We start from the raw sequence: 20,553 nt of genomic DNA, 5'->3' as shown, positions 1-20,553 counted from the left end.
AATTTGTCAACACAACATAGTGCCAAGAAATGTGGTATATAAAGCATAGGATTTAATGTCCAACAGAAATAGTCTTGAAATGTATTCTTGATGCAGCGTTTTGATTGCAGTAACAGCAACCCATATAAAGACTAAATCTAAAGCATTAAAATGACGCAAGTTCTTGCAGAGGGTTTTACTGTGCTGACTGTTATTCACTGTTCAGTACAGCAAGTTATCTTCACGCAAAAACGCTCTCCAAGAAGTTGCGTCTCTTAATTCATTTGAGAATTGCCCCTCCCATTTAAACCACCACTAGTAAAAAATAAATAAATAAAAGGTTAGTAGTGGACCCCACTAATCAACAAGTCAGTTGTTGGATGACTAGTCGATAAATCGACCAACCTGGTACATGAATAGTCTAAATGTTAAACTACTGTGAGATTTGCATTTACTGTTACCAAAGTTAGGGCTAGGGGTACAGTTAGGGTTAGGGGTAAAGGTCAGGTTATGGTCAGCATTAACATCTAGCTAAATTCATTATTTTAAAATTCATCACTACTTCTATGTTCATACATAAGCCATCTGGCCCAGTCAAACTGTACACATCTGTTAGAGAATAACACCAAAATATAATTTCAAGAAGGTACAAGAAAGGGACTGAGCATACCAAAATAGAAAATAGTCCTTATTATCCACAAACCAGTTTAAATTTCTTTTAATTCTGACTCATCTCAAACACAGCGATCCCAGCGTGTTGGATACCTTGCACTTACCTGTAGTCTCAATGTAACGGATGCACTTTTCAATGAAGAGTGGAATGGGCCGCTCAAGTGAGACCACATTGGCTAAAGGAACTCCAAAGTAGCTGCTCTCAAGTGGTTTAGACAGCGAAGACTGACGAGCCTTTGGTCGCGTTTTCTGCTAGACAGGAGAGAAACAGGTTGTTAGTTAGTTGGTAAAATTATACTCTTCCAGCAAAGCGAGGTGCAACACACATTTACACATACTTGAGCAACAATCTCTCTAAAGTGCACAAAAAAAAAAAAAAGGAAACCAACAGGGTAACCCAAAACAGGAAAATATACTCCGTTGGATGAGATTATAAATGCGAGTTCTTGTCTTTCCAAAGAGCAATGCTTGCTAGTATTGTACATCTCTGTTGCTCTTTATCTCTCACTTTGTTTCTTTACACACATTCTGTACATCATAACTCTGAACGCTGTCAAATCATTCAAGTCATTTTAACTAGGATTAAGCTCTATGACGTACATGAGACAGTAAAAATGTGTCAACCGGTAGAGATTTTGCTATACCATTATAGCTTTAGATATATTTGTGTGGTTTTCAGTGGATAGGACTGTTTTACATAATTTACATGTGACAGCAGCTATGTTTCTATGCAAGTTCTGTGTTTAATTTATGCGAAAAACCATAATATCACAAAAACAATGTGCAAATAAAGCCGCATTTCCATCCCATGCATTCAAAAGGTCAAGGTCAATTTAGTTATAGAGCACATTTAAAAACAACAAGTGTATACCAATGTGCTGTACATGGGCAAATAAAACAATGAATTAAGGGGAAATAAAAAACAAGATTGACATTAAAAACAATAAACAATACAATATACATTCATACAAAAGCCAAAGAATATAGCTACGTCTTCAGACATGATTTAAAAATGTGAAGCGTAGGAGCGGATCTAATGTCCAGAGGTATGTTATTCCATAGTCTAGGGCTGACTATGGAGAAGTTACGATCCCCTTTAAATTTCAAACATGAGCGTGGTTGTATGCAGGAGAAGTTTATCTGAGGATCTGAGAGTCTTGGAGGATTGCTGATGACTAAGGAGTTCTCAGAGATAAGATGGGGCTAAACCATTAATAGCTTTAAAACCAAATAACAAAATCTTAAAATGAATCCTGTATTGGACTGGTAACCAGTGAAGAGGTGCTAGAACAGGTGAAATACTTTACCACATCCTTGTTCCAGTCAGCAACCTAGCAACAGCATTTTTGACTAACGGCAAGCGATACGGAAATCAATGACTAAGACCCATGTACAGGGCATTACAATAGTCAAGTCTGGATGAGATGAAGGCATGAATAACTATCTCCAAGTCCATAAATGAGTGAAATGGTTTTAATTTTGCCTGATCAACCTGAGCTGGAAAAAGCTGCCCTTCACCCCAGCACTTTTGTTTTTCAAAATTTAGAGCCATGTCAAAGATTATTCCCAAGTTTTTAGCAAAGGGGTGAACATTTAATGACAGGGTTGCTAGATTGCAAGTGATATCAGAGACAGCACTAGGAAGGTCAAACATAATTTCAGACTTGCTCTCATTTAGCTGGAGAAAGTTTCTTGCTGTCCAGCATTTAATATCCTCAAAGCATCTAAAAATGTCAGAATATGAATCATCAGAACTAAGTGGGACATACAGCTGGGTATCATTGGCATAACAATGATATGAAATGTTATATTTACTAAAAATTGAACCCAGGGGAAGCATATTTAAAGAAAAGAAAATTGGGCCTAAAATGGAACCTTGAGGAACCCCACAACTAAAAGGTACAGAAGGAGAGGAAGAATTCCCAATCCTAACACTCAGAGTTCTATCTGAAAGGTAAGATGTAAACCAATCTAAGGCTGTGCCTTTAATACCAACTTCACACCTAAGACAGTCTAGGAGGATAGTATGATAAACTGTCTCGAAAGCAGCAATAAGATAAAGCAACATTAAAGTTGCAGGTCTACCAGTATCCAAAGTGAGCAGTAAATCATTCGTCACCTTGGGTAGTTCAGACTCTGTGCTGTAATGAGCTCTAAAACCAGACTGAAATGTATCTAAAATGTTGTTTTCAGATAGGAATGAAGAGAGCTGAGAAAAAAACCTTTTCTCCAGGATTTTTGATAAAAATGGCAGTTTAGAAATAGGCCGGAAATTATTAAGGTTGGTAGGATCCAAATTTGGCTTCTTAAGAAATGGCTGGATCACTGCTTGCTTAAAGCAGGATGGAACAACGCCATTATATATGGAGATATTCATAATAGTCAACACACTAGAACCAACAGTGTCCAGCACCTCTCTGAGGAGCCGAGCAGGAATAACATCAACAGAAGGTCAACTAATCAACTAATATATCTATTAAACCGATCAAATAAAACAGAACAAGTGACTGGTTCAGAGGGGTCATGACTACTAGTGGTAATGCCAGATCGTAAAGCATCAACCTTACCAATAAAGAAATCTAAAAATGCTACACAAGTCTCAGGTGTAGCATCAAGACAAGAGAAGGCAGCAGGAATGAGCACTGTATTTATCGATTTAAACAGAATTTATGGATTGAGAATTTTTAGAGATTATATCAGAAAGATATATATATATATATATATATATATATATATATATATATATATAAATTTTCTTTTGTTTTTTTGCATCATTTACAGAGTGGTATGCAAATTCTTAAGGATTTCATAAGACACTTGCAGTCTGTCTTTTTTCCATTTACGCTATGCTTTCCTACATTCCTGTCAGAGAGCACGTGTGTTATTGTTTAACCAAGTCTGGGCCCTTAGTTTAGGTTTTCTAGTTTTAAAAGGAGCAACAGAGTCTAAAATGCAAGTACAGGTACTGGTAAAAAGAGTGACCATCTCCTCTGTGCCTAGACTTGGATAAAATAGCTTCATAGAGCACAATACTGGAGAAGCAGAGAAGGCCTCAGAGATGTGTCTGGCTGTAGAAGAGGTTACAGAACGTGAATATGATTCACGTCAATATGATAATTGATTTTGGAATCGGACATGGTAGTGCAACATTAAAAACAACAGGATTATGATCAGACAGACAAAACTCAGTAATTTCAACATTGTAGCTGGGAAGACCAAAAGATAAAACAAGATCAAGAGTATGACCATGATCATGTGTAGAGCCAGTAACATGATTCGTGAGATTAAATGAGTCAATAAGTTGAACAAACTCCCTAACCAGAGGTTTGGAATTGCAGCAAACATGAATATTAAAATCAACAACATTTAAGATGAATGGTTTATTGGTAATAGATCTTGCGTGTACCAAAGCCATATTAGCAAGATAGGAATTTCCAGCATGTAGCATAGCAGCATCAGATGATGCTTTTGACGGCTTTGAGTATTCCAGTGATCGGAGATTTCGGAGATTGGTGCCTCTTCTGATGATTCGCGGTCGCACTGGAGCGCACGCAGATGGTGCCGAATTTGGTAGGATGGGCTGTAGATAGGTGTATCGGGGCTCCAAAGTACGCCGAGGGATGATGTATTTGTGCCAGCCATCGAAGATCGCCAAACGCAGAACCGACAATCACTGTAGACGTGTGCAGAGATCTCTTAATCCTAACCAAGAGACTGCCTCGTTTTCCTCACATTCTGTGGCATCTCTTACGATGAAGCAAGCAGCCGGGAATATGGCACACACCCACAGGGAAAGGTGAAGAAAAGCAGTAATAGAGAGAGGGAAAAAAACAAAAAAAACAAATCGCTCTCCACCAGGATTTTGAACACACAAGTCAATGACAGAGGATTGTATATTAAGAAGGGCTTGGCGATCATAGAACAGTAAGGTACTAATTCCTTGTGCATACACACACGAATAACACAAACAGAATCAGGACAGATAACATGGGACAGGGGCGATGGCATGCCAACAACCACACTGGCGCCATCTTGCCAGATAACATTCAAAAGAACAAAATTGTCACTTCCGGAGAAATTGTAGCCACTGTGAATCTTTTATTAAGAAAATACTCTTTTAGAGCATGCAGATAATGTCACAGTTCTGGGAGCACAATGCGTGTGCGTTCCTCCCTATGTCTTTGCCGTGCAGATCTATAATATATTTTTCAAAAGTGTCAAATAAACCTGTTCTTCTGCACAGTTCAATTTTGTATTAGACTTATTTGCTCTGCAAACTCTTTGCATGCTTTGGATTTTATAGACATCGTTATTTCAGGATGACCAGAGCAGCATTTCAGATACAATGATTGGTCCGCTTTATTGATGCACATCTTGTTTTCCTAATAAATTCAATAAGAGTTTATTTGGAAAATGTGTTTCCATCATAGTTTATGCACATTTTTTCTTATCCAATAAAAATTTATCCATCTCAAGCGAGCGAATATGTTCATTTGAGATTTTATTTGCATCTTGGTGTTTCCATACAGCAGTTTTTATGCGATATCCCAAAATCCTTATAATAATATGTGGATGGAAACCCAGCTAATGAAGAAACATGGAGTAATGTGAAAATACATAGCAGGGCATGTCTCAAAAAGTCAAGAGGAGAGGGACCTTGTTATTATGTGGAGTTTAGTTGTTTATGGTGTCCAAACACTATTGCAACTTGCTACATTATTACAGAATTCAACGTGTGTATACTGGCTATTTAACAACGGCTTCAAATGTAGCTTATTTAATCAGAATTTAGAGTCAGAACTACAGTTGAAGTCAGAAGTTTGCATACACCTTAGCCAAATACATTTAAAGTCAGTTTTTCACAATTCTTGACATTTAATAATTGAATACATTCCCTGTCTTAGGACAGTTAGGATCACTACTTTATTTTAGGAATGTGAAATGTCAGAATAATATTAGAGAGAATGATTTCAGCTTTTATTCCTTACATCACATTCCCAGTGGGTCAGAAGTTTACATACACTTTGTTAGTATTTGGTAGCATTGCCTTTAAATTGTTTAACTTTGGTCAAATGTTTTGGGTAGCCTTCCACAAGCTTCTCACAATAAGTTGCTAGAATTATGGCCCATTCCTCCAGACAGAACTGGTGTAACTGAGTCAGGTTTGTAGGCCTCCTTGCGCACACGCTTTTTCAGTTCTGCCCAGAATTTTTTTTTATCGGATTGAGTTCAGGGCTTTGTGATGGCTACTCCAATACCTTGATTTTGTTGTCCTTAAGCCATTTTGCCACAACTTTGGAGGTATGCTTGGGGTCATTATCCATTTGGAAGACCCATTTGCAACCAAACTTTAATTCCTGGCTGATGTCTTGAGATGTTGCTTCAATATATCCACATAATTTTCCTAATTTTTGTTTCATCAAACCAGAGGACATTTCTCCAAAAAGTAAGATCTTTGTCCCCATGTGCACTTGCAAACTGTAGTCTGGCTTTTTATGGTGGTTTTGGAGCAGTGGCTTCTTCCATGCTGAGCAGCCTTTCAGGTTATGTCAATATAGGACTCGTTTTACTGTGGATATAGATACTTGTCTACCTGTTTCCTCCAGCATCTTCACAAGGTCCTTTGCTGTTGTTCTGGGATTGATTCGCACTTTTCGCATCAAACTACGTTCATCTCTAGGAGACAGAAAACGTCTCCTTCCTGAGTGGTATGATGGCTGCGTGGTCCCATGGTGTTTATACTTGCGTACTATTGTTTGTACAGATGAACGTGGTACCTTCAAGTGTTTGGAAATTGCTCCCAAGTATGAATCAGATTTCTTTTGATTTTCCCATGATGTCAAGCAAATAGGCACTGAGTTTGAAGGTAGGCCTTAAAATACATCCACAGGTACACCTCTAATTGACTCCAATTAGCCTATGAGAAGATAACTGGCTAATTGCCTAAAGGCTTGACATCATTTTCTGGAATTTTCCAAGCTGCTTAAAGGCACAGTTAACAGTTAAAAAATTATTAATGTCAAGCACAAAGTAGAAGTCCTAAATGACTTGCCAACACTATAGTTTGCTAATATGAAATCTATGGAGTGGTTAAAAAAATGTGTTTTAATGATTTCAACCTAAGTGTATGTAAACTGACTTCAACTGTATCTGTTTTACAATATTTGTTAAACTGTTTTGAGTCTCTTGTTGTTCTTTTAACTTGCATTACAATTATTGTAATAAGAAACTATTTCTGCACTGATGTCCAATTTATCTTATCTTTTGGATTGCATCCATCATGTTCCAAATAAAGAGAAAATAATTGAGATGTAGTACATTTAATTTTTATTTACTTAACAGGAACGTCCAACAACAGTCACATTGACAAACCACTTTTTCTGTGTATTTCCATCACAAATAACTATATTGTGATATATTTCATTACTGTTATATAAATGTACACATATTATGATATAATACTTTTGACATAATGTCCATCCCTAATCTCAACAATGTGACATTTTACATTGTGGTACATTGGGCATAAATTGTGATTTTGGAGTTCTTCACACACTGCGCAGACCTCCCTCAATAACAACTCTCTTCCCATAATGCACTGCTGCAGTCAGAAAGTCACGGCTGGCTAGTCAGTGTGTCTGCAGTACTTTCAGGCAGAGAAAAAGTCATGGTGCTTATTAGGCCAGGCTATGTCTGCTCCAAAGCTAGCAGGCATCCCAGCTTCCAACTTTATCATATACAAATCCTACTTATTCCTGCTCTACAAAACTCTGGTTAAATACATTAAGTAACTAATACATACACTGCAATAAAAATACATTCTTATATTTATTATAATTATTTTATTATTTACTTATTTTACAGTTAAAAAAAAAAAAAACCTTAAAACTAGATTAATTCACAAGCAAATAATTTGCAGAGACGATATTTAGACTTTTTTCAGAGAATTCATCTAAGTTTATTTTTCTTACACCATTGGCAAATAGATTATGCAAAAATCTAACAAAATTAAAATTAAGTTTATGCCTACAACAAAAAATGCCAATGGGTTAATACAAATAAACGTAAATCAAGATAATATTCAAGATATTCTCTGAGATCAATTCTTATTTTGTTAGTACCCAGTTTTGCTTCTTAAATAACTTTTTTGTTTTTAAGATATTTAAACTTTTTACCTTAAGACAAAAACACTGATTAAGAGTAAAAGTAAAATATTAAATAAACCACTCTACATTTGTCCCCCTTTACAGTCTCTCTAATTTTACACTGCTCACATTTCCCAGTCCTCACTTCCTTTTCTCATTTTCAGATTTCACATAAATCCCCACTGGCTCCTCTCAATAGACGTTTACATAATTACCACCCTCCCCTCTCCAAGCCCTCATTAAAGAATCCATGCTCCAATTACATTTCACAGGGAGTATTACTGACATGGCAATGTTATGCAAAAGTAATGCGTTTACCCTGCAATGCAGGTCACACAGACGTGGGACGTTAACACCGCCAGCAGTACACTTAGGCTAAGGCACCCAGCAAACCAGCTACATCATGTCTATGACTGTTGCTCCACCCCCAAATCCACTCTCTAACAACTTCAGGCATGACAGGACTCTCAAGTGGTGCAGTAAGTTTGAAGTATCTGATTTTCAGTTATGCCTCACTAACATCACACTCTATGCACAAAGCACACACAGTGTTGGGAAACTCGACAGTGCCCTTGTAGTCGCAGCCTCAGATGGCACACCAACAGTCCTTTAGTTGTTTGTCAGGTTAATGACATCAAATCTTTTAAAGATGTTACATGTCTGGCATTCTCTGTCTAAGTTGGTGTTTTCTTGGCCAGAGTAAGCTGCAGTATAGACCAGGTCTTCTGCCATTTAGTCAAAGGTCTGGCTATGTGAGACTAGTCACCCTGGTATCTCTACCATGCGGCCTCTCTTCACTCGCTCATGCAATGTTAACAGGGGCATTAGAAAAGAAATTTAAATGCAGGAATTTAAAACATTCCACTTGTTGGCCGAGGAGATTTTAAAAGACTCAGCGAACATTTCCGTCCTTTCTGTCCAACAGTCTACTGAGAAAGAGAATGCAGATGGCACAGAAACAGGAAAGGCTTATTCTAACGCTTAACATCAGAAAGAGACAGTCTTTGCTGAACAGAACTTAAACCAGTACAGACCTCTGGGGCAATTAATGCAAGCAAAGTGATTTAACCAAATGGCCCCATTCTAACCCCACTGAAGTCAAATAGACACTTCTGTGCAATGAGGAGCACTGATGTCTCTATCCACCCTTGGGCTGTCACATGCTCTGTGAGAACAGTAGTCACCGAAATTGCTGCTTGTGTCAGTACAGTGTATTATTGGAGTGACTGACATATTGGTAATCCCTAGTGATGCATCAGAATGATTATTGGTCGAAACCAGATCCAAAAAGTGTAATGTTACATTAACCATTGTTTGAAATAACTATAAATTCTACTAATTTTATAAAATATTTTTAAAGTGATTACACCAACTTCCTTCTATTGGCCTGACTTTATAGTAACATCTAGGGTCAATAAAAATAAATAAATAAAATAAAATAAAATAAAGTTTAAATGTACTGACAACTGAGTCACGTGACGCTATGCGAAGGTTGGTCGCTTAAAGGCGAGCTCCGCTTAAACGTTGCTAAAATTATCCTTTTAAGCAATATTAACCGGTGAGAACTATAATAGATTTGTTTGCTAAACTAATCTCGTAGGGCAGGATGTTGGTAAAAATCGAAACCGTCGGCTTGTGGGGACATTAAAAAGCACTTTTGTTCTCACGCGTTGGATGCCTCGCAGGATCAGGATGGTGGAGGTCCAGTCGATGATGGCAATGAGCTTCGTGAAGAAGGTACAGTGCTGACGAAAATCTCGACTGACTTGGAGGGCCTTGCAGAAATAGGTCGAGCGATCACATCTGTGGAGGCGAAACTTTCCACACTGCTCAAAAGAATGGACGATGTTGAAAAACAGGTCGAGTTACTGGAGTCGGCCGAAAGAGAGCTACAGGCTAACCCGCCTGTTACCAAGGCTGATGTGGAACACGTGTGGGAAAAACTAGAAGATATGGAAAATCGGAGCAGGCGTAATAACGTTTGTTTCGTTGGAATCCCCGAGGGAAAAGAACGTCAAGATATGGTGAAGTTTTTGGACGGGCTTATTCCGAATTTAATCGACACAGCGGACTGCCGGCTAGAAATTGAGAGTGCCCACAGAGTTTTTGGTCAGCTTTCCACGGTGGTTGACAGACCCCGATCTGTCAGCTTTCCAGGGCGGGTGACAGACCCCGATCTATCCTGGCAAGATTCTTGCGGTCTGCTGACTTTATTCTATGAGTGGCGAGAAATAAAGGCAAGTTGTGCTGGGAGGACAACAACATAGTTTTTCCGGACTTTGCTAGATTGATTCAAGCGAAGCATGACGGATTCAAAGAGTGTAAAATTTGCTTCACCAACAGAAGGTGGGTTTCGCACTGCTTTTTTCTGCTAAGCTGAGAATTGTCGCCAAGGGTGGTCGCAAGACTTTTACATGCCAACGACAATCTATAGCCTTAATTTTTTTTCTCCCCTTTTCTCCCCAATTTGGAATGCCCAATTCCCAATGCACTCTAAGTCCTCGTGGTGGCATAGTGACTTGCCTCAATCCGGGGGGCGGAGGACAAATCTCAGTTGCCTCCGCGTCTGAGACCGTCAATCCGCGCATTTTATCACGTGGCTTGTTGAGCGCGTTACTGCGGAGACATAGCACGTGTGGAGACTTCACACCATTCTCCGCAGCATCCACGTACAACACACCATGCGCCCCACCGAGAGCAACCACAAGGAGGTTACCCCATGTGACTCTACCCTCCCTAGCAACCGGACCAATTTCTTTGCTTAGGAGACCTGGCTGGAGTCACTCAGCATGCCCTGGATGAGTGATAGTCAGCATCTTTACTCGCTGAGCTACCCAGGCCCCCTTATGTCCTTCATTAAATCAATGGTGTGAGTGGGTCATTTTGCCTGCACTCGGTCAATAATACAGACTACAAATCGTGCATTTTACTGATGCAGCCTGAGAGGGTATGCTATTCTGTTGGCTGCCCACTGACTCTTGCTTTACTCTTTTTTTAAATTTTTTTAATTTTTTTTATTTATTGACTTATTGTTGAGTTAATTTGTTCATTTTGTGGGTTTCATGTGATTGTTTACTGGGGCTTATTTTATGGAATACACTTTTGTGCAATTTAATGGCAATTTAATTTATGTTAATAACAAAACAAGAAACAAAATGAGAGAAAAAAAAATACCGGACTTGAGCAATCCGGTAGCAATAGTGCTGCGGAAAATCTCGTGAGCATGCATGGATCATCAGATTTCCAGGGGATGGATGCCAGTTGGGACTGTGGTGCATGGGGTTGAAGCTAATTTTTTTTCTGTTCTGTGGGTTGTTCAGGATTTGATTGTTACATCAATGTTGGAAAGTGGTCTAAATAATTTTGCCTTGGGTACATTATTTATCTTTACATGTCAATATGTCACACTTTAATATAGGTCAAATGTTTCTCTCCACGTGGAATGTTAATGAGCTGGGGCACCCTATAAAAAAGCAAGGAAGTTTGTATCTTTCCTTAAGCATAAAAAATATGATAGGTGTGTTTCTTGAAGGAACACTTTCTTCACAGGAAGCTGAAAAACTTGGTAGGGCATGGGGTGGGCATGTGTTTTGCAGTGCTGGTTTGAGTAAGAGCAGGGGAGTCATCACATTAAGTAAGCATTTACAATTCAAATGTCTCAAACAGATCAAAGATAATTTAGGAAGAGTCATTATTTTGGCTGAAATAGAGGGGCAAAACCTTATTTTGGCTAATATTTATGCACCCAATGCTGATGATCAGAACTTTTTTATAGATCTTGAGGGGAAAGCTGCTGGGATACTTCATGATATGGATTTGGGTGGAGACTTCAATCTCTTAATGGATCCAGTCCTTGATCATAGTGATGAAAAGGGTATATACCCTTTAGAGCAACACTGACACTTCAGAGGATGAGTAAAAATCTTGGTCTTACAGACAACTGTAGTTTTGTGAATCCATCTGGGAGGAACAACACATTTTTTTTCCATCAGTTCATACGATTTACTCTGGAACAGATTTTCTTTTTTTATCTAAGTCACTTATTCCATCTACCACTGACTGCTCAATTGGGAACATTTTAGTTTCAAATCATGCTTTGGTGTGTTTAGAGATGTTGCCGCATATACAGAAAAGAAAATCATACAGATGGCGCTTTAATACATCCCTTCTTCCCTGAACAAATGTTAAAGACAGCAGTCAATGTTTATGTAGAAACCAACTGGTCCTCAGTGTCCTCTGTGGGCGTGGCATGGGAGGCACTTAAGACAGTTCTTAGGGGGCAGATCATACAATATGCCTCATTCATTAAAAAGATCAAAGCACGGGCCTGGGTAGCTCAGTGAGTATTGACGCTGACTACCACCCCTGGAGTCACGAGTTCGAATTGAGGGTGTGCTGAGGGACAACAGCCAGGTCTCCTAAGCAGGGGACAAAGCAGGGAAACTCCTTGCCAGATACATAAAGCAGAGAGAGTTTTTTTTTCCCACCATTCCTTCAGTGAAGTCTTCTGGAAGCAATATATTTACTTCTGCCACATATATTAATAAAGCCTTTAAAGAATTCTATTTCGATCTTTATAGCGCCACATCTTTGTCTACCGATAAGGATATTAGCAACTTTGTAGATCCATTAGAACTTCCTAAATTGAGCGATCAAAAAAAATCTCTGTTGACTCAGATATTACTTTAGAGGAGCTTGTTGAGGTAATTAAAGCCTTGCCAACAGGAAAGGCACCGAAGCCAGATGTTTTGCCGCATTATTTTTTAGATCTTATGTCACTGAACTGGCTCCACTTACGTTAGAAGTTTACACAGAGTCATTAAAAAAAGATGAACTTCCGCCAACCATGATGCAAGCCCTGATCATTCTCATTCTTAAAAATTATAAGGACCAAAATTAATGTAAAAGTTATCGTCCAATTTCCCTGATCCAGTTAGATGTAAAAAATATTGTCTTAAATTCTGGCTAATCAATTAGGTAATTACATCTATTATACATCTAGATCAAGTGGGGTTTAATCATGGTCGTAGTTCTTCTGATAATATTAGACATTTTAGTGGTCAGTACCAAATGATCAGACCCCGATCGCTGCCATCTCATTTGATGCTGAGAAGGTATTTGATAGGGTGGAATGGGACTATCTTTTTAAGATTTTGGAAATTTACAGGTTTGGGAACATTTTTATTGGGTGGATTAAGTTACTTTATAAACAACCATTAGCAGCAGTGCAAACTAATGGATTAATTTCAAACGGATGACCAATATACAGTTGAAGTCAGAAGTTTACATACACTTAGGTTGAAGTCATTAAAACTCATTTTTTAACCACTCCACATATTTAACATTAGCAAACTATTGTTTTTGCAAGTCGTTTAGGACATCTACTTTGTGCATGACAGAGTAATTTTTCCAACAATTGTTTACAGGCAGATTGTTTCACTTTTAATTGATTATATCACAATTCCAGTGGGTCAGAAGTTTACATACACCAAGTTAACTGTGCCTTTAAGCAGCTTGGAAAATTCTGTCAATTATGTCAAGCCTTTAGCCAATTAGCTTCTGATAGGCGTACTGAATTGGTGGTGTACTTGTGGATGTATTTTAAGCCAACCTTCAAACTCAGTGTCTCTTTGCTTCACATGATGGCAAAATCAAAAGAAATCAGCCAAGACCTCAGAAAAAAAGATGTGGACCTCCACATGTCTGGTTCATCTTTGGGAGCAATTTCCAAATGCCTGAAGGTACCACATTCATCTGTGCAAACAATAGTAAGCAAATATAAACACCATGGGACCACGCAGCCATCATACCGCTCAGGAAGGAGACGCATTCTGTCTCCTAGAGATGAACGTAGTTTGGTGCGAAAAGTGAAAATCAATCCCAGAATAACAGCAAAGGAAACAGATAGACAAGTATCTATATCCACAGTAAAACGAGTCCTATATCGACACAACCTGAAAGGCTGCTCAGCAAGGAAGAAACCACTCCAGACTACAGCTTGCAAGTGCACATGGGGACAAAGATCTTACTTTTTGGAGAAATGTCCTCTGGTCTGATGAAACAAAAATTTGGCCATAAGGACCAGTTGCGATGTTTGGAGGAAAAAGGGTGAAGATTGCAAGCTGAAGAACACCATCCCAACAGTGAAGCATGGGGGTGGCAGCATCATGTTGTGGGGGTGCTTTGGTGCAGGAGGGACTGGTGCACTTCACAAAATAGATGGCATCATGAGGAAGGAAATTTATGTGGACATATTGAAGCAAAATCTCAAGAAATCAGCCAGAAAGTTAAAGCTTGGTCGCAAATGAGTCTTCCAAATGGACAATGACCCCAAGCATACCTCCAAAGCTGAGGCAAAATGGCTTATGGACAACCAAGTCAAGGTACTGGAGTGGCCATCACAAAGCCTTGACCTCAATCCGATAGAAAATTTCTAGGCAGAGCTGAAAAAGCGTGTGCGAGCAAGGGGTTCAACAAACCTGACTCATTTACACCAGTTCTGTCTGGAGAAATGGGCCAAAATTCCAACAACTTATTGTGAGAAGCTTGTGGAAAGCTACAAAAATGTTTGACCCAAGTTAAACAATTTAAAGGTAATGCTACCAAATACTAACTAAGTGTACACTACCGGTCAAAGGTTTTGAAACACCTGACTGAAATGTTTCTCATGATCTTAAAAATCTTTTGATCTGAAGGCGTATGCTTAAATGTTTGAAATTAGTTTTGTAGACAAAAATATAATTGTGCCACCATATTAATTTATTATAAAACAAAATTTTAATAAAAAAAATAAACGTTTTTGAAATTGATGACTTGGACCAAATAATAAAGAAAAGCAGCCAATAAGTGCCCAGCATAGATGGGAACTCCTTCAATACTGTTTAAAAAGCATCCCTGGGTGATACCTCAAGAAGTTGGTTGAGAAAATGTCAAGAGTACATGTCTGCAAATTCTAGGCAAAGGGTGACTACTTTGAAGATGCTAAAATATAACACAGTTTTGATTTATTTTGGATTTTGTTTAGTCACAACATAATTCCCATAATTCCATTTGTTATTCCATAGTTTTGATGACTTTATTATTCTAAAATTATATATATATATATATACATAAAATAAAGAGTGTTTCAAAACTTTTGACTGGTAGTGTATGTAAATCTCTGACCCACTGGGAACGTGTGAAATAAACAAAAGCTGAAATAAATCACTCTCTACTGTTATTCTGACATTTCACAATCTTTTTTTTCACCCAATTTGGAATGCCCAATTCCCAATGCGCTTTTAAAGTACTCGTGGTCGTGTAGTGATTCACCTCAGTCCGGGTGGCGGAGGATGATTCCCAGCTGCCTCCGCGTCTGAGACCATCAACCCACGCATCTTATCGCATGGTTTGTTGAGCCAGTTGCCACAGAGACATAGCGCGTGTGGAGGCTTCACGCCATCCACCGCGGCATCCACGCACAACTCACCACGCGCCCCACCGAGAACGAACCACATTATAGCAACGACGAGGAGGTTACCCCATGTGACTCCACCCTCCCTAGCAAACAGGTCAATTTGGTTGCTCAGGAGACCTGGCTGGAGTCACTCAGCACGCCCTGGGATTCGAACTAGTGAACTCCAGAGGTGGTAGCCAGCGTCTTTTATCACTGAGCTACCCAGGCCCCCCAACATTTCACATTCTTTAAATAAAGTAGTGATCCTAACTGATGTAGGGCTTTACTGGTTGTTTAGATCAGTGTTACTATCAGAAAATTAATAATTATTTCTGTAGTTATTAATTAATATTTAAATTAATTAATTGGATCTAACTCATTAAAACCTCATATGGGGCTCCAGTAAATGTAGTGTGCTATGTTTAGGAGCAAGTTTGTTTATTAGCAATAATTAATAATTATCAAAAGATAATTATTAATTATTAAAATCAATAGAACATTGATGAGAATCAATGTTAGCTTTTTAAAATCCTTTAAATCAACAATTATCAAAGATAATTGTTAATTGTTAACATCGATGAAACATTAATTAAAATTAACACTAGCTTATTGATCATTCAAATTCAATCATCAAAGATAATTATCAATTATCAAAAATCAATAGAATATTAATAAGGATTAACATTGACGGGGCAACACCCTGGAATTAGGGACTAATAACCAAATTGTATAACAGTCTCAATATTAGATTGTTTTCTTAGGAAAATCGACATCCGAAGAATATCGATTTTCGGGGGAAAAAAACAATGAATGAAGGTTTGAATCCGAGCACTGACATCCCGTCAGCATGACACAGGCATATGCAAAACAAACCAAAACACCTCTCTTTGTAATATAAAGAGAGTTTATTTATGCAGTAATATCAATTAATAATTAATACAATGCAGTCAATAAACTTCCGACTTACAACTACAAACTAAACAGTGATATGATTAGATATGGAAATAAAATATTTCTATAACACATAAGGTGTGTGTGTGACAGTGTCTGTGTGTGTCAGTGTGGTTAGTGAGAGAGAGAGAAGTGACAGCCCTGAAGCTGATTTCGCGATCGTGGGAGAGAAAGCAGCTGTTCAGTTCATCGCTCAGAGATGCGGTGGACGGCTCGTAAACAGTCCCGCGTTATTTGACTCTTTAATGGATGAACTCCATTGCGGTCTCACCCGCAATGGCGAAATTGCACAACAATCCAATTTGGTTGGACCACAATACAGCAAAACAAAATCATGATAATTAATACCCTCAGTATTAATAATGAGCGGACATGGCGATCCGTAAACTGTACAAGCAAAAACCTTGAAACACAAGAATAACACACTATAATATTCTATCTCTGCCCAGACGTAATCCTCTTACTTGAATCGCATGAGGACACAGGTAGAATGCGTTTTCCTCCATTCTTTAACTCTGACCCGGTTCCGGTACTCGGTTGAACACAGAGTAATCTCAACTCATCCAGCGAGATGGAGATTGTATGGCTACAGTTTCAAGTCGGACGTTACTTCCTTGTGCCACAAGGTTGCACCTGAGAGCAGCAAAGAGCTACGTCTATATTCGGTGAACAAAGTCGCTGGAAGTAAATTCTGGAAGCATTTCAGAGGTATTTCAACTCCTGATGATGTCATGTTTGAAGGACATTCTGTTGTGTGCCTCATCCAATAGGAGTTGAGAGTTCGATCCTTTAGTGAGCAAGGCTTCATGGATTTGTAGTCTGTTTTGGACTCCCTTTGTTTGATTTTGGCGCGATTTTTATCAGTAAGATTTACAACTTGGAAGGTGGGGGCTTGAGTTATGTTTTTACGACTGTGTTAGGCCTGCCTTTGTCTTCTATCTGAATACATGAGGCCCAACACTGACCCAAGACAGGGAATGTTTCTACGATTAAATGTCAGGAATTGTGAAAAACTGAGTTTAAATGTAATTGGCTAAGGTGACTCTGACTTCAACTTTATCGCTGAGGCCGTTAAATTTTCCCGTTAGGCTGATTTTTTTTCTTGAGGATGCTGAAAATCACCTGTTTGCATGTGAAGCGAACCAGTCACAGCTCATTTTGTTGTTACGTGCCATCGTGTTACAACAATAATAGACCGGTGTGCAACACAGTGTAATTTAAAAGGTCCGCATATCAGAGCCACGGCAGACGCGTTTGAGCTCATAATGTTAAAGTGCTCATCTGTTTCATTCTCCCTCTCTGTCCTCAACAGTTCCCTGTAACTTTTAACTGTCTAGTCTAATGATAAAAAGGCAAATATCTATAAACTAATATCATATACCATCTGCAAATATGCACATATTTCATTAAAACAAATGTAATAAACCTCACACAACTTCAACAGATCCAGCATCCTGTGGAGCACTCATAAATCTTCCTCTGAAGCACGTATTCTAACAGTTTCTCCTCAACAGTTCCCTGTCACTTTTAACTTTATTTTCTAATGATTAAAGGCAAATATCAATAAAACTTGCATTATATACCATTTGCAAATATGCAGATACCTTGTTTAAACTGATGTAATTCACGAACCTCACGAAAATCCAGCATTTTCTTCCCGTCAAGCGCTCATATAATATATTCCTCTGAAGTGCGTATTCTATCAGCCAGAATCAAAAACTTCAGGATGAGGATCAAAAGTTCCTCTCATTCACAAATCATGACAGTCTGACCTATGACAATCCAAACAGACGATCCAGGCTGTTTAAACTGTCAGGAAATTGTTGCTCAAGCAACTTCAAGGCTGCATCTGAAACTAGGAAAACGCTGCCTCCGGAGGCTGTATACGCAAGGTAGCAAGCCAGCTGCCTACGCTTTCGGATGCAGCCCAATGTAAAAGTGCTTCACGTGTGCTATAAGTAAATGTCTTATTCACTATCACTGTATGTACAATTGGTTTGATTCTGTATTTTTTGAGTAAATGCTACTGTGGACATGCCATCCATTGTTGCTGGACTACAGTGTCCTGTTATTTACTTCTTTCTTATAGATTAACAATTTCTTCATGTGCAAATAAATTACTAAAATTTGATGACTAAACAGAAATCTGAAGAAACTGCTATCTACCATTTAAAATACTACATAATTTTGTGTGTGTGTGTGTGTGTGTGAAATTGAGTAAATATAATGCTTAAGAGTTTATTTTTATTTTTTTAGCAATTTTATGTTTATTTTCTATATTAAACTGTGTGATATATCGGCATTGTATCAGCCTATTGGCCACTCTGCTCTCTGGATATCAGCATCGGCCATTAAAAAACCCATATCGGTCGACCACCATTAATTTCAGATTATTTTTCTCTGGGTAGGGGAACCCTGCAAGACTGTCCTATCTCCTCTTTATTGTTCTGTCTTGCCCTGTAACCATTAACAGCCCCAATAAGAAAAGAGGATGATTTTCCTGGTGTTGTAGCAGGACGTGTGGTGCATAAACATCTACTCTGCACAGATGATATATTATTATTTGTCTCCGATCCAAGTAGATCTATGCCTAGCCTCCATAAAATTATTAATTCCTTCTCCAAATTGTCAGAATACAGGGAGAAATGGTCTAAATCAGAAGCTCTTGCACTGTCAGCATATTGTCCTGACACGGCTTTCCAACCTGGCGCCTTTCAATGGCCCAAGCAAGGCATTAAGTATTTAGGCATTTTATTTCCAGCAAATTTGAGGGAGTTAATTTTGACCCATTAATGAAAAGGTTCTCGTGCGATGTTGATAGGTGGGCTTCATTACATTTGTCTATGGCTGGGAAGGTCAATGTTATAAAAATGAATTGTATCCCAAAATTAAATTATCTACTACAGTCTCTCCCCTTAGAAGTTCCTCTTTCTTCTTTTAAACAATTTGATAGAATATTTAAGTACTTTATTTGGAATGGTAAACATCCTCGGTTGCATTTCAGTAAGTTACATTTGACAAAGGAGGTTTAGGCCTCCACAAAATTTTGTTTTATTACTACGCTTTTAATCTTAGACACTTGGCCCATTGGTCTCTTCCACCTGAGAGAGCCCCTCCCTGGTACTACATTGAACAAGTGGTCCTTGCCCCAATTTCGCCATTGCAAAGTGTTTCTGTCAAACTGCCTGGAGAAGTAAAAATTCATCCCATTATTTCACAGTTACATTAAGTATGAACAAAGTTTCCCGTTTGTTCAATTCTGATATTTACTTAAATGCAAGCATATGGCTGAACCCCAAATTGTGTATTAACAAGTCCCCCTTTTGCTGGAAAGAATGGATTGAGATGGGTGTTGCTACACTTGGTGACCTTTATGAAAACTGAGCTTAGAGATCATTTGAAAATATAACAGCAATTTTGGATTTCTAGGTCTCAATTTTTCAGGTATTTATAGTTGCGCTATTTACTTTTTTCTATTTTTGGTGGCAGTACACAACCCCCTAAAGCAGCAGACACCCTCTGTATGGTGCTCACAGCCTTTGGAAAGGGGCATGAAGCTTCAGTGTACTATTTCTTGTTGATTCAGAATCTTGGTGATGGGGCCTTAATAGCACTTAAGAGGTTATGGGAAAGAGATCTGAACTTGGTATTGGAGGATGGGGCAGTGGAAAATAATTTAAAAAAATGTTAAAACTATGTCTAGGGATTCAAGGGTTTGCCTTATTCAGTTTAAGATTTTGCATAGTTTCTATTGGACTCCCTCTCGATTGTTTAGGCTTGGTTTAAAAGACACACCTACCTGCTGGCAATGTCAGTTGGAGGATGGAAACAGAGCCCACGGTCTGGTTCAGTGCAGACCAATAATTCTTAGAGGAAGTCAACTGGCGTTCCCTCGTTTCAAGAATGGTTCACTGAATTGGGCAGGGTGGCGGCATTTGAAAGGATGTCATATAAACAGTTTGGCAGATTGGATGCATTTGGTAAGAAATGGGACAGGTATTTGTTCTTTCTGGAAGGCTCTCAGTGAGCCACGTGATAAGATGCGCGGGTTGATGGTCTCAGACGTGGAGGTAACTGGGAATCATCCTCCGCCACCCGGACCGAGGCGAATCACTACACGACCACGAGCATTTGTCAGTTTTGAATAGAGCATTTTCATTATGTCACACGTGTGTGCACAACTAGGAAATGCAAATGCACAATGAAGTTTGACTGCAATATGCTTGCATAGTCTTCTGTGTTCATCTGAATCCTATCACACATCATACAGAGCGTGTGCTCATTAATTGTAAACACAAGCTCTTTTTCAGCAAGATCATCATCATTAAACGTGTACAATGCTTTTATTCATGTTAAAATTTCTGTTATTGG

General features: G+C 38.6%; 1 protein-coding gene across 3 annotated transcripts in view; it reads right to left on the bottom strand.

Moving 5' to 3' along the window:
* Positions 1 to 20,553, bottom strand: part of LOC127421882 (rho GTPase-activating protein 35-like) — a 158,817-nt gene that overhangs the window by 47,727 nt on the left and 90,537 nt on the right. For 2 of the 3 annotated variants that reach the window (XM_051665076.1, XM_051665075.1), the window contains exon 3: positions 756 to 903. In XM_051665076.1, the coding sequence (XP_051521036.1) occupies positions 756 to 903 (148 nt within the window). The remainder of the gene's footprint in view (positions 1 to 755; positions 904 to 20,553) is intronic. The other variant, XM_051665077.1, reaches the window with a different exon arrangement.

The sequence above is a fragment of the Myxocyprinus asiaticus genome, chromosome 31, assembly GCF_019703515.2.
Source record: "Myxocyprinus asiaticus isolate MX2 ecotype Aquarium Trade chromosome 31, UBuf_Myxa_2, whole genome shotgun sequence".
In the NCBI taxonomy this organism is placed as follows: domain Eukaryota; kingdom Metazoa; phylum Chordata; class Actinopteri; order Cypriniformes; family Catostomidae; genus Myxocyprinus; species Myxocyprinus asiaticus.
The sequence above is the reverse complement of the archived record's forward strand: the minus strand, read 5'-3'. Positions and strand labels throughout refer to the sequence as shown.